Raw genomic sequence first — 13,194 nt, forward strand, 5'->3', positions numbered from 1 at the left:
CATCCCACCACACAGGAACTGTGCAAGTGATGTAAGCCCGAGTTGCACATGCACAGCTCAGTTTACAAGCCGTAGAAGAAACAATGTTTGTCTCTTCTGTGATAATAGCCTGCTGTTTGCAATCTGTTGTAAGATGACTTCAGTTCAATTTTAATTATGTGCATAAACCTTTGATATAGCATCCTTCCATTATATAGTTACTGCAGCAGATCACAGAAGGTCACTGTGAAAGCTTAACCCCAGACAATTTTTTGGGGATAGAATGGGAGAGTGTCCACATTTCTGTCAGGTATTTTTTTCTGTCTGTGTCACCATTGGGGAGGTTTTCCCTGACTTCCTGCCTATACAAGAAATTGTTTAATTAAAATGAACAAGGAGAAGAAAAAGTAAAATATGACAAAGAATTAAGTAAGCTTAATTACCATGAGTATACACTCCCAGGCCATCCATCGGATTGGCAGCACTGCTCGCCCCTGTATCCGGTAGTAGTCTCCAGCGTACAAGTTGCGGCTCATTCCAAAGTCAGCTATTTTAATGGTTAGGTTTTCGCCCACCAGGCAGTTTCGGGAGGCCAGATCCCGGTGCACAAAGTTCAGGGAAGAGAGATACTTCATACCAGAGCAGATCTGTAGGGCCACATGTAGCAGGCTGGGATAACTGGGCAAGAGAAAAAGACAGATAAACTAGTAAGGCAATCAAGGCATGTGGCTGCTCATTAGAAACTATCCACTGAATAGGGTTACCACTTCATCCCTTTAAAACATCATAGTGTATACACTCCAGCCTTATGGCCACTCAAACCAGGTAAGGTACTAAATAAATCTACTACCTTAAAATATATGCAAACCCTAACCAATAAGTTTTTCTTATTTGTCGTTTCCTTTTTGGCTTATTCATTAAGTCATTGAAAGTGTTTTATCAGTTTGATAAGTGCAAAAAATACCTGTTTACTCGCCAAAAACCCAATGAGCTTATATCTTCCTATAGTGAGCTGACAACACAGTGCTTTTGTGATTCTGAAATCTGAGTTTTTTTTTTTTTAGCCCTGCCCAGGTTGCCTTTGTTGACTACAGAACACCTCCCCTACATTACAGAGATGAGGAGATGGGGAATTGCTTTGTAGTTGCAACAAAAAGCATTGTCTAAAAACACTGCATCTGCATAGATACTGTACAACCTGGCATAGAAAACAAATGCAACCAGCACGTCTAAGGACTGGTAAGTTGCAATATATTACATACAGTTTTGGTCTAGATTTTAGATATGCTTTAAGCAATATGAACAATTAAAAAAATAATAATAAACATATTTACCTGCTCTGTTCAATGAAATTGCACACAACCGCCCCAACCTTCGCTTCTCGGGTACCCAGCCGGCGCTTCTGGCTTCTCCTCTCTGGCAAAGGTCCCCATAGGAAGCTGCTTCCTATGGGGACACTCGTGTGGGCTCGCCCCCGAGCCTTGATGTTTGCATCTATAGACACAGACAGTAGGGCATAGCCCTGCCCCCCCGCTCCCTCGTCACTGACTTTGATTGACAGACTCTGCCTAGGCAAAACCTGTGAGACCAGAAAGTGAGGGCAGAGAGGCACAATTCTGGATAGGATGAAAGCTCAGGTAAGTGTAAGGGGGGTGAGATTAATGGGGGGCTATGAATATCTTTTAGGCTTTATAACCACTTTAAAAGGGATGGGATGGCAACCCAAGCCATGCAGTAAATATATTGGCAAAATTAATTTTGGATAAGTTCTTTTTGGATGACAGAACACTTTTGCAGTGTCTGTGCTTCTCTGCCATGTACCATTACCCAGCGTTACCAATCAGATTCCACCTTTACTGTATCAGAAGCTGTGAAGGATTATTTTGGACTATTTGCTAAAGGTAACTTTGCACATTGTTGTTCACCCTACTGAAAAAAAGCCCCCATTTGGGGTAAGTTTGTGTCTTTTCTTTGCAATGATGGGATACTGCATCTATCCCCAGTTAAGACAAATTTAGCATAATGTATTATTATTTATTTATTACAGATATTTGTATATATATATATATATATTGCGCTGACTATTTTAGCTGCGCTTTACATATACAGTATATTGTACATGCACATCAGTCCCTGTCCTCAAGGAGCTTACAATCTAAGGTCTTTAACTCACATTTATACATACACATAGTAGGGCCAATTTAGACAGGAGCCAACTAACCTACCAGCATGTCTTTGGAGTGTGGGATGAAACCAGAGTACCCGGAGGAAACCCGCACAGGCACAGGAAGAACATGCAAACTCCAGGCACATAGTGGCGTGGTGGGATTTAAATGATGTTTGCCTATCGCTGCTGTGGATTTCCTTTGTACTCCATCTTCCAGTAGCAAAGTGGTGCAAAGAGCAAGAATATTGTACCAAGTGCATCAAACCATTACAAATACTCTGATTGAACATCAGTTTAGTCAGTTTAGCAATTCTTACTGGTTGCTAGTATTGAGTGCACCTTCCTGTCTACTTCACTCAATTAGCCTGCAGGAATATATTTTTTTTGTCAAAGATTTTTAGGAAATCCTCCCTGTTGTTCCCAACAATTACATTTCTACTGTTTTGTTTCCCTATCCATTCTTCTGAAAAGAACAGTTGCAATTTGATTGTTTACCTGGATCAAAAGCATACAGTTTTTGTTTTACATACTTCTATAATTAAGGCTCAGCATCATACCTAAGCCATATACAATGTGAATAAAATGGTTTCTTCACCTGATGCAGGGAGGGTTGTGCCCATCTTCCATGCTCTCGTCCTCCTCTGCCAGCTGATGGGAACTCAAGAACTGGTTAAGGTCCCCATTCTCCATGTACTCAGTGATCATGCACAGTGGGTCCTCATCCAGACAGGCCCCCAAGAGACGTATGATGTGTGGGTCACTCAGGCGAGACAGGATCTTTAGTTCCTTCAGGAAATCACTCCTGCAGACCAATCAGAAAGTTACATACATCAGAAGACAGGAGAGAGTCAACCTCAAAGCATCATCAGTTCTGACAGCACTTATATTTCACTGCTGGCTAGAGGCTGGTGAAAATTCTTCTAGAATCCTACTGTGTACACTAGATCAGTGGGTCTCAACTCCTGTCCTCAGGACCCACTAACAGGCCAGATTTGCAAGATAACTGAAATACATCACAGGTGAAATAATTTGCTGCTCGGTGATTGCAGTATTCTAGTCTGCATCTCTCCAAGGTAATACTTAAAATCTGGCCTGTTAGTGGGTCCTAAGAACAGGAGTTGAGAATCACTGCACTAAATGTATGCAGATGCCCTCCAAAAGTTCAGGTGTTCCCAGAGAAGAGTACTGTCAATGCCACAGCATGCAAGGACATTTTGGACAATTGTACACATCAAACCCTGGGGCTACAGTTTGGGGAAGGCCCTGTTCTGTTCCAGAATGACTGTGTTCCTGTGCACAAAGACAGCTCTATACAGACATGGTTTGAGGAGTTTGGTGTAAAATCAAGTTTCCTGCACAGAGCCCTGACCTTAACCCTTCTGAACACCTTTGGGAAGAATTGGAGCCACATATGCCAGCCAGGTCTTTAGGTCAAAGCCAGAGCTGGATCAAGTATCTGTATATAAGGTGATAGTGTGTGTCTTGTTAGTGGAGAAGGAAGCGGTGCTGGATCTGTAACTTGTATATTTATAAATATATGTATTTTATATATACGCTACCCCCGTATTTGCCGTTATGTGGATGCCCAGGGTTCTTTTCCTGATAACTGCCCCACAGCCAGGCACACAATCAAATCACTCTTCACGACTCATTCTAGGAGTATGCTTTTTTGGATGCGTTAATGAAAACTTGAATACGTAGTGGATAATTGTCGGGTACTTCGGTAACCAATAGTAGCAATTTGAGGACACTAAACTTTCTTCTTTAGAACTGTGAGCCCAGTTCTTGCACAAATAAATGATGGACCAAGCTTTGTAGTAGCAACCTGAGGAGATTAGTCTTCATCCTAGAAATCTGAGCAAAGTCCTTTCACTAAGAATTAAATAGACTTAGTTCTTCAGGACAACAGACACAATGTCCCCATTAAACACACTGACTCTAGGATAAGAGGGATGGCAGCAGCACACAATCTCTAAGATGTACTCACTAATGTCCTTGGATAATTGGTTGCCTCCTTACAATATCTTCCATACACTTTCACCCTGTGATACCAGACTCGATCCTCAGATAATAGCCACTCAGACAGCTTCAGCAAACTCTCAGCAAAGTAAGCCTCCAGCTAGCCTACCTTTGAACTGCAGGCACATGTCAGATTTGCCTAGGGGGCAAATCTAACATACACACTTCCAGTCCCCATCTGAGCACCTCACCCCAGGGATTAGCCAGGGCTGTATCCACTAAATACAGTGGGCCAGAACTAAATTTACATAATCCTAGCACCTATCTAGGAGGGTGCTATATAGGTGACAATGTGTGAATTGTCAAACAGAGAAGGAAAAAGTAGTGCTGAGTCTGTGAGCTGTGTATAAGGTGACAGTGTATAACTTGTCAGAAAGGAGGAACCAGTGCTGCATCAGTAAGCTATATATAAGGTGAAAGCGCGTGTCTTGTTAAATCGTCTAAGAGGTAGCAGTGTTGGATCAGTAAACTGTATATAAGGTGACAGTGTGTGTTTTGTCAGCAGTGCTAGGACAAGGTCATCCAGTGCCCAGGGCAAAGATACCAAACTGCACCCCCCCCATGATGTGTGAGCTTTGGGGATCCCATGCTACTGTCAGCCCTCCTGGCAGCTTTGCAGCAGAAGGAACTCCCCACACGGCAACCACCCCCCACCTGTGCCCTGGGCAGCTGTCCCACTTGTGGACAGCAGCGACCAGGAAGCCAGTACAAGCTGGCAGAAGCCGCGTCTATCTGCCACTGTAAGCATGTATCCACACATCAAGCAGTTAAATGCAATTAGGGACTGAAGATCATCCCTGCATGCAGTCTGTCTGCATCCAGGGCCAACAAACTTTCCCTAACTGCGTGTAGCAGCTTCATATGCAGATACATGTTTACAGCAGTGAACAGCCTCAACTCCTGTCAGAATTTTATTGACTTGTATGGGCTTCCCGTCCGTGGCTGTCTGAAAACAGCTGGGCTCCTGGCCACAGACATCTGCAGGATACTTACCGCTCCATAATCAATTTTGCCGTGTGAATGAGGTCTAAAGATTTGGATCAATGAGGAGGCTTAGAAAGGTACAAGTGCTCAGATGGCTTCCTTATATCATAACATAAAAGGATTACCTAGCATTTTTATTTGCATCTGCCCTTAGTAACTTCACAGCCACGAGTAGACTCCGCCCCTTGCGCATGTTGAAAGGAAACTGTAGAACAGGTAGTTCATGGGGATTGACCACTTCACACAGGTGAACCTGGAATTTACAGCAAAAGTTGAATATTATATCTCAGATTTCATTGTGTATCACAGAGAGGAAAAACAAAAATTATCTAGATTTCTTAAAGAGAAATTTGGCAGTGACAGGAACACCTTATACGACCTTATAAGACAAAACTTAAAATGGAAAAAAAAAAAAGAATAGGAATGCTTATATTTGTTTCAGAAACCAGAATATAAGCTCCCATTAATGGCACCTTCATGACCAAACACTGGTGAGGAAGGCTCGGTTCAGCTCAGAAAAACTGATCCCTGGTTTGCTTTATTTGAAAATACAGCAAGTTTCCTATGTTTCTTCAGCAGAGGTCACTTAAGCAGTGCTCCAGAATTTGTTCATATGGCTGGTATCAAAGAAAGCTTGGAACATTGGTTTCTACAGCAGACATTGGTTTAGTACCCATTTTTCCATTCATAGCTAAAATATCACTTTTAAGTAGACTTTCATAAGGCAGTGAAAAAGTGTGTGGTAACCTCTATCAACCATTAGGCTTGGACATTTAAATGGTTTGGAAGACCAAAAAATAATAAGATTAATAAGAACCCAACCCTTAACCTGCTCTGTAGACTGACCCTTTAAGCCCCCCCCCCCCCCCCCCCCAAAACCCTGAACCTAACACTTCAAGATGCCATGGAACTCTGAGATTGGTGCAGAAAACTCAGCTGTCCCTGCACTGGAAACTACCTGTGCCAAAAATCACTCACACCCAGAACAATGCAGGTAGTCTGTTTGGGGCTCTGGTATTTGTCCCTTGGGCTTGTTTTTTTTTTTTTTAAAGGGGCTAGATAGATAAATCAGAGGTCTGGATTAGCAGAGGTACAAAGTAAGGAATAGCTAAGTAGGACAGACTGAGCAAGCAGGCAGAAATATGTACACTAGTTGTGTAGCACCTTGATGTATCTCTAATGCAATTGCAGCATGGGAAAAGGTGGCTGACACATAAGTGTTAGTAATGGGATAGTGAGGAAGTATAAGGTAAAATTGGTGACAAGGACCAACTGTAAAATGGAGAGAAGAACAGAAGGGAGGTGTCAGAAAAAAGATATCCAATGTGATGGCATACTGTTTATACAGACATAGGTGCAACAGCCACTCTCATGTATTATACTGTAAATAGTAATTCTGCCAATAGGTGGTAGTTTTATTTTTTATACTTGCACAATGTTATGTTCTTCCTAGTGGAACTACATAGTGATGATATAATTGCCTGTCTCTAGGTTTCTGTTTTCCAATACAACAAGAAGGGCTCAGCCTTGTGTTCAGCCTCATCATGCCGGGTAAGAGTATTATCTGCAGCAGCTTTCCAATAAAAAAAGATTTAGAACAGGATAGATGACAGAACAGCATCAGGAAAACAGTGACAAAACAACACTTTTAACACGATGGAGAGGCGATAGAAATGGCAAGCTTTTAGCCTGGCTTGTGAAGGAGCAGAGTCCACATACTGCTATAGCCAATATGGTAGACCTATCGGGTACTCTGGTATTTGCCCCCTGACCTTGTTTTGCCTCCTATTACCGGGCCCTTTACACTTCAAGAGTTGACTATAAACCTAATGCATTGACCCAATATCTGAATGGTATAGAATTTCCCACTCTCTCACTGACCCACTGCGAGCATCTAGAGTCCCAGATCCCTGTTGAAGAGCTTCAGGCAGAGGTAGTGGCAGCTATAACTTTACTCCAACCAGAGAAAACCCTAAGACCTGATGGGCTTCTGGTGGAGTTTTGGCTTTGGGCCCTAATTTTTCTCAAGGGTGCAAATAGTTTACTTGGCCTGTACAGCCAGAATTTGCACAAATAACACCATGTCTCTGCCATTTAAACTGAACAGGGGAACACACCAAGGCTGTCCACTCACTCCTGGACTCTTTGCTCTAGTATCAGAGCCCTTGGCCATTCTTATTAAGGAGACTACTTTGATCAAAGGTCTATCAGTGGGATCTTGGGAGGAGAGGATCCCGGTATGGAGACAGGAATCATCGAAGTACTATGAAATGAATTCCCATTCTTTACATACTCTGCTATGGGGGAATCCTAATTTGCCTCATCTATCTACTGTACCTGACCCTCAGCTTTGGGCCAGCTATGGCATTAGGCTTCTTAGTCAAATTATCTTACAGGGCCAACTTCTCAATTTTGACCTATTCAAGGGTAATTTCCACCTGCTAAACTCTGTTTTTTTTTTGTTTCTTACAACTTTGTTATGCAGTCAATTCCCAAACATGATCTTGATGACTTCTCACTCTTTGGAGAGCCTACTTATTGTGAAGGACCTATACAAACCTCATTCCTGCATATAGTCAATGTTAAATACACCTAGTAAACCTAGGCTAAACACTATCTACTGGAAGTGGCATGCAGATCTTCTTTCTCTCACCGAGGACTGGGATGAATATTTGGACTATTTTTTTGACAGACATGGTTTTAGCGAGGGATAGATGTATTCAAATTAAACTTTAACATAGACTATATTGTCTGTCAGAGATGCTCAACTGAAGTGGGCACGTTTATGCCGCGTACACACGACCGGACATTCCGTCAGAATGGACTGACGGTCTTTCCGACGGAGTTCCGCTGAAACGGACTTGCCTACACACGATCACACCAAAGTTTGATCGTTTAGAACGCAATGACGTACGATGGGACTAGAAAAAGGAAGTTCAATAGCCAGTAGCCAATAGCTGCCCTTGCGTCGTTTTTGGTCCGTCGGAATAGCATACAGACGAGCGGTTTTCCCAATAGGAACTGATTCCGTCGGAAAAATTTGAAACATGTTCTATTTCTAGGTCCGTCAGAATTTTAGAAAGAAAAAGTCAGATGAAGCCTACACACGATCAGAATGTCCGACGGAATTATTTCCTCTGACCTTTTCTGCCAGAAAGTCCGGTCGTGTGTACTCAGCATAATACATAGGTCATGGACTTGCCTTCTTCAAAATTTCTGAAGGGAAGTCATTTCTACTGTCAATCTGGTAGGAGGGTTGGCTGTTCCTATGGACCTCCTCATCCTTGTGCTGGATGCTCATTGAGTTAATTATGAAACTGTATTTTATTGGCTACTTTAATGCTTTTTGGCATATTCACTGATACTGTTTTCTGTACCTGCTACATGTATTCTATGGTAAGTTGGCATGTACACTTTTGTGCAACTTCTTAATAAACATTTTTTCCGTAAAAAAAAAAAACACACATGATGGATGGCACTTAAATTTAGGAAAATTGAAAGTGAATAAGAGACACAATACGCTTTTCATTCTTTAATCAACATCTGTAGCTATAAGAGATACCTCTCCATTTTCTTACTTTTTCTTTTTTCTTTTTGTGTTGTCAGTTTACAAGTGTTATGTTTGTACTAGGTTTAAATCTTCAATAAAAAGAATTTGGAAAAAAAAAAAAACAGTTACCTCTCCAAACTGCCCTTCTCCCAGCTTCTCTCGGAAGAGGAGATGTCCTCGAGGGAACTTGCTGAGGGGCAATTCTTTGGAGGCGAGAGTGTCGGCAGTCAGAGCAGGTACGGCATAGGTGTTACCCCCTGTCACCCCTTGCAGAGTGACAATATCTGCTTCTGCGTAGTGGGGGACACTCGGGGGGCAAATGGCAGGTAACTTAGGGGACTCCAGCTCCCTGTATCCCCCTTCTAGGGAGAAAGAGAAAGAGGGCATCAAGTAAGAGAGAGTAAGGAAAGATAGGGTTGTAATTAAGAAAACAAAGAATAATAAAGATAGCAAAAGAAGTATGAAGCAATAAGAAGGAAAGAAGAAAAGGTCTGGGATAGCATAACATATCATATGATAGTATAAAAGTAGTTGCAATGGTGACAACGTTAAAAACGCTCCAGGCAGTGAAGAATCAGATACAGAGAAGGACAGTAGAAAGAAATATATATGTGTAGTTAGGAGTTGACCATCTTGTAGGCAGCTCCAATGTGACAGCCCCTTACCCTGGCTGTTGATTGGTTTAGCCTGCAGGCCGCCAGGTTCTGGGATTGGACGGCTGTAGGTGGCAAGCAGGAGCTCATAGGCTGGGTTGTTTAACAGTAGAGCTGGAGAGACACATGCAGAGTACAGAGGGTACACCTCAATAAACATGCAGACACCATAGACACAATATTATATACATATATACAAACACGTGCACACAACTGCCTTCCCAATAAGTTTATGACATACAGACAATATCCGACATCAAAGTCCACAGCTGGTCGATATTCCACTACATCTGATTGAGATAAATGAGTCATTCAGAGGTTTGCATATTCTGTATGTACACTGATAACACATTTACCTTATTGTGTTTTAAATGATCTTTAGTATAAATCAGGTAAAAACATCAATACAAAAAATTATGCAAGGTTCATTTCTTTATAAGGCAGTCACATTGGAAAAACCTGTTGTGCCTTGTCAGCAAGCTGCAGAGTAGGACCTTTGCTCTTTGTAGGAAAACAGCGGACTCTCTGCAGAGGTCTGACATGCCCCATGGCGAGTCAGACCTATAGCTCTGCAATCTGCGAAACTCACGCTCCCTGTTGATTTGGAGAGCTTTAGCACTGAAGATCAGATATTTTAACTGGCCATGCTGGCATTGCAGAGCAAGATAGATAAAGAAGGCCATTTACAAAGTATGTTATAAAATAATTTCCTTGTTTAGTCATGGAAGGTTTTCTAAAGATGGAACTTACACTGACATTTAGTTGTCCAATCTACCAGAACCTGATTTGAGCAGGAATACTGCCGCTTATGTTGGGATTAGACATCGTACCTTAGCAGGGGTTGGCAACCTGAGGTACCCCAGCAGAAACTAGGGGGTATTCCAGGGACTTGTAGCTCCTCTGCATCCAGTGAGCCACAGTTTGCCACCCTCTATGGCTTTTAAATTGGTTGGTGTTATACTATGGCACAACACAAGTATACAGTATATAAACACATGAACATTAGGGCTAACATGAATGAAAACATGGAATACTTGGTTAGGACAACATCAGTTATGATCTCCTTCTCACCTGAACAGATAAATACAATCATGCATTTAGTAAAATCTTCTGTAAATATCTATATTGCATGCACATGAATTTCAATACTCCCTACAAACATGCACTAAGCCCTCCACATACATGCATACACACTGCCCGGGATACATATAGATCTTCCCTACCTGCACCCTCAGAACTGGAGCACAAAGTGGGCATCTTGGCGAGGACGCTGTGGCTTGGCTCCTGGTACTCCCCCTCTGCAGTCAGAATACGCTCATAGCGGTTACTGTGGCGGGATGCCAGTGAGAGGTTCTGTGTGTTGTTGATGACAACAGTGTCAGAAGGGAGGGAAAGGTGGGCAGTGAGGTCACTGTCGGAGGGACGATGCTGAGCCTGGAAGAAAATAGAAGGAAAAAAGAAAATCACTCTGGACTCAGAGTCGCTGATCTGGAGCAGGTATCACAAGTTGTGACTGTACTCAGATTTTTCTGATCTGTGTTCTTGTTCTGAGTCGGTCTGTTAAAAAGTATTGAAGCCAGAGACATCCTGCTGCTGTTAAAGTGAGCCAGGGCTGCATTTGAGGCTCCCAGGACTTAAATGGCTGTCCACAATGGTTTTACAAATTTACAATTCAAGTCCAACTCTGCCCGCATTTTTAAAAATATATTACAATAATATAGTGCTATAGTGCTGCCCTTTGTGTTCTCCTTGCCCAGTGGTTGCTGCCCTACTTGCATGACACTGAGCCTCTACCTTACCTTTAAGCCCAGGCTGCCATAAAAACATTGACTGGCTCAGCATCATCAAGAAGCCTGGGCTCATAGTGTACTGGTGCAAAGAAAGTAACTCACATGTCACATGTAACTGCAACATGTGAGCACCATTAAAACCCACCTACAGCCCAATGAAGGAAGCACTCAGTATATGACCACATAGAATACACAGTATCAGAATACAGAATTAGGTTATGTATACTTTTAATCATTATGCGGAGAGAAGAAGGGGTGTAAGGAGGGGGAGGGGAAAGGGCCAGGTAGTTAATTTGATAACTTAGACTGGGCTTTACCTTGGTATGGGGAAGGATTTGACCCCTCTCCTGATGTTTATTGCTGTCAGTGACCCAACAGGAAATGTTCTCTGCTCTGAGTCTTGCTGTGACAGTCAAGAATCAGATTAAAACCATCTCTCTCTCTAGAGTGCATTATCCACATATTCCCCAAGAAAACACCACTTTGGAGGTTGTAGCCAGCAGCTTGATGGCTTCACTGGCCGCATTCTGGGCCAGCAAGTCCACTTCACAGCAGAGCTCTGGCAATCAGATCAGAGTCCGAGCTAGTACCTTACCGCTGGGACACAGGCGGCAAACCTTAGAAATAGCATTTGCTCTAATACATGTATTAAATGATTGCTACTAGTTTAATATAGGCTGTCTATTTCCTTGTTTCCCAGACTTACACTGTGTTCTTCTACCCTACTGTCATCCATCTAATCGCCTACCTTCCCGAGCAATCTCCTCCAGCGTTGCCTCCAAAGGATAAGAATAATGACAACCAATAAAAGCAGGATTATGACCACCAGGCAGCCAATCAGAATGGAAGTGTTGTTGTTGTCATCCATAGCAATTGGTTGGTTTATCCGGTTAACGCTGACAGCTTCTAGTTAGGAGAAAAGAAAGATAAGGAAAGTGGTGTTACTTAAAGCAATGGTCAGATTTTAGCTGTCATTCCTCTGCTGAAGCTTAGAAATTATGACATCCAATCCGTTAATGGTGGACAATAGCTGGTGTTGAATAAAGTATATCTAATACCACATTTCTTTACTTTAAATCTCAGAAATAGGAGGGGAAGGTTTTTGTGTACTGTGTCCTACCGAGGAGATCCCTTTTCACTTCCCTCACAAGTGTTCCCACTTGAAGATCTCTGATGACGCCTCAAAATTTTGGATTTCCCCTTTCTATCCAGGATGACAATAATCACCAGTACAAATGAAGAGGGTAAATCTAGTCTTAGAATCATGGGGTCTAAATATTAGTAGAAATCGAGGTACAACAACTGGTATACCAATTAAAGGGTTGTAATGCTACAAAAAGACATAAAAATTTTAACATGGAAAGATATACTTAGACGTGACAGGAACAAAACATCGACACCCTCACCGTGAACACTTTCACTGAAGCTGCCCATGGTGGTGATAGCTGGTCTTGTTCTTTGGCTGGTGCCCTGTGGCAAGCCTGTTACGGCTGGTTGGGGTGTGGTCTCTCTTGGTTCTGGTAGAGGGCTTGGTTCTTCTGGTTCTGATGAGTCCAGGACATCTGTACATGAAAAATCCATGAGAGTGGCCCATGTGAGATCCAGAACAATAAAGCCATTAAAAGAAAACTTTAGTCTAACGCAAAAATTAATTACAGATCCTTATAACCTGAGACATGTGACAGTTGCAAAACAAGATGGGGCATGTCCATTTAAAGAGTTTTTTGGGGGGTTTTAACAATTATTTACTTTAGATCAAACAATTTATAGTAAGTTTATGGCTTTTACATTTAAAGTGGCACTTTAGGCAAATAGCTACATACTTTCTTCAAATATATATTGGTCTACTGTTTTACCCACCAAAGGATTTGTAATACATGATGCAAACATACTGTATCATAGTCTCTGGTTTAGCACGACTTCTTCCTAGGTCACCTTCCCTGATGGTGGTAAAGAGGTGACACAGGAAGCTGACGCGCTGAACCAGTGTATCACCTGCACGTGTGATCAGTTATGACACCAGCCATTTGATAGCTTGACAGCTCTGTTGAG

The 13,194-nt window shown here is 42.3% G+C and overlaps 1 protein-coding gene across 3 annotated transcripts in view; it reads right to left on the reverse strand.

The window, feature by feature from the left end:
• Positions 1 to 13,194, reverse strand: part of DDR1 (discoidin domain receptor tyrosine kinase 1) — a 129,399-nt gene that overhangs the window by 18,502 nt on the left and 97,703 nt on the right. For 2 of the 3 annotated variants that reach the window (XM_073598916.1, XM_073598917.1), the window contains exons 9-16: positions 12,549 to 12,704; positions 11,891 to 12,048; positions 10,576 to 10,786; positions 9,365 to 9,466; positions 8,829 to 9,061; positions 5,275 to 5,402; positions 2,742 to 2,948; positions 423 to 657 (exon numbers count right to left, since the gene is read on the reverse strand). In XM_073598916.1, coding sequence (XP_073455017.1) covers positions 423 to 657; positions 2,742 to 2,948; positions 5,275 to 5,402; positions 8,829 to 9,061; positions 9,365 to 9,466; positions 10,576 to 10,786; positions 11,891 to 12,048; positions 12,549 to 12,704 — 1,430 coding nt within the window. The remainder of the gene's footprint in view (positions 1 to 422; positions 658 to 2,741; positions 2,949 to 5,274; positions 5,403 to 8,828; positions 9,062 to 9,364; positions 9,467 to 10,575; positions 10,787 to 11,890; positions 12,049 to 12,548; positions 12,705 to 13,194) is intronic. The other variant, XM_073598918.1, reaches the window with a different exon arrangement.

Source organism: Aquarana catesbeiana, linkage group LG09, assembly GCF_042186555.1.
Source record: "Aquarana catesbeiana isolate 2022-GZ linkage group LG09, ASM4218655v1, whole genome shotgun sequence".
Taxonomy (NCBI): domain Eukaryota; kingdom Metazoa; phylum Chordata; class Amphibia; order Anura; family Ranidae; genus Aquarana; species Aquarana catesbeiana.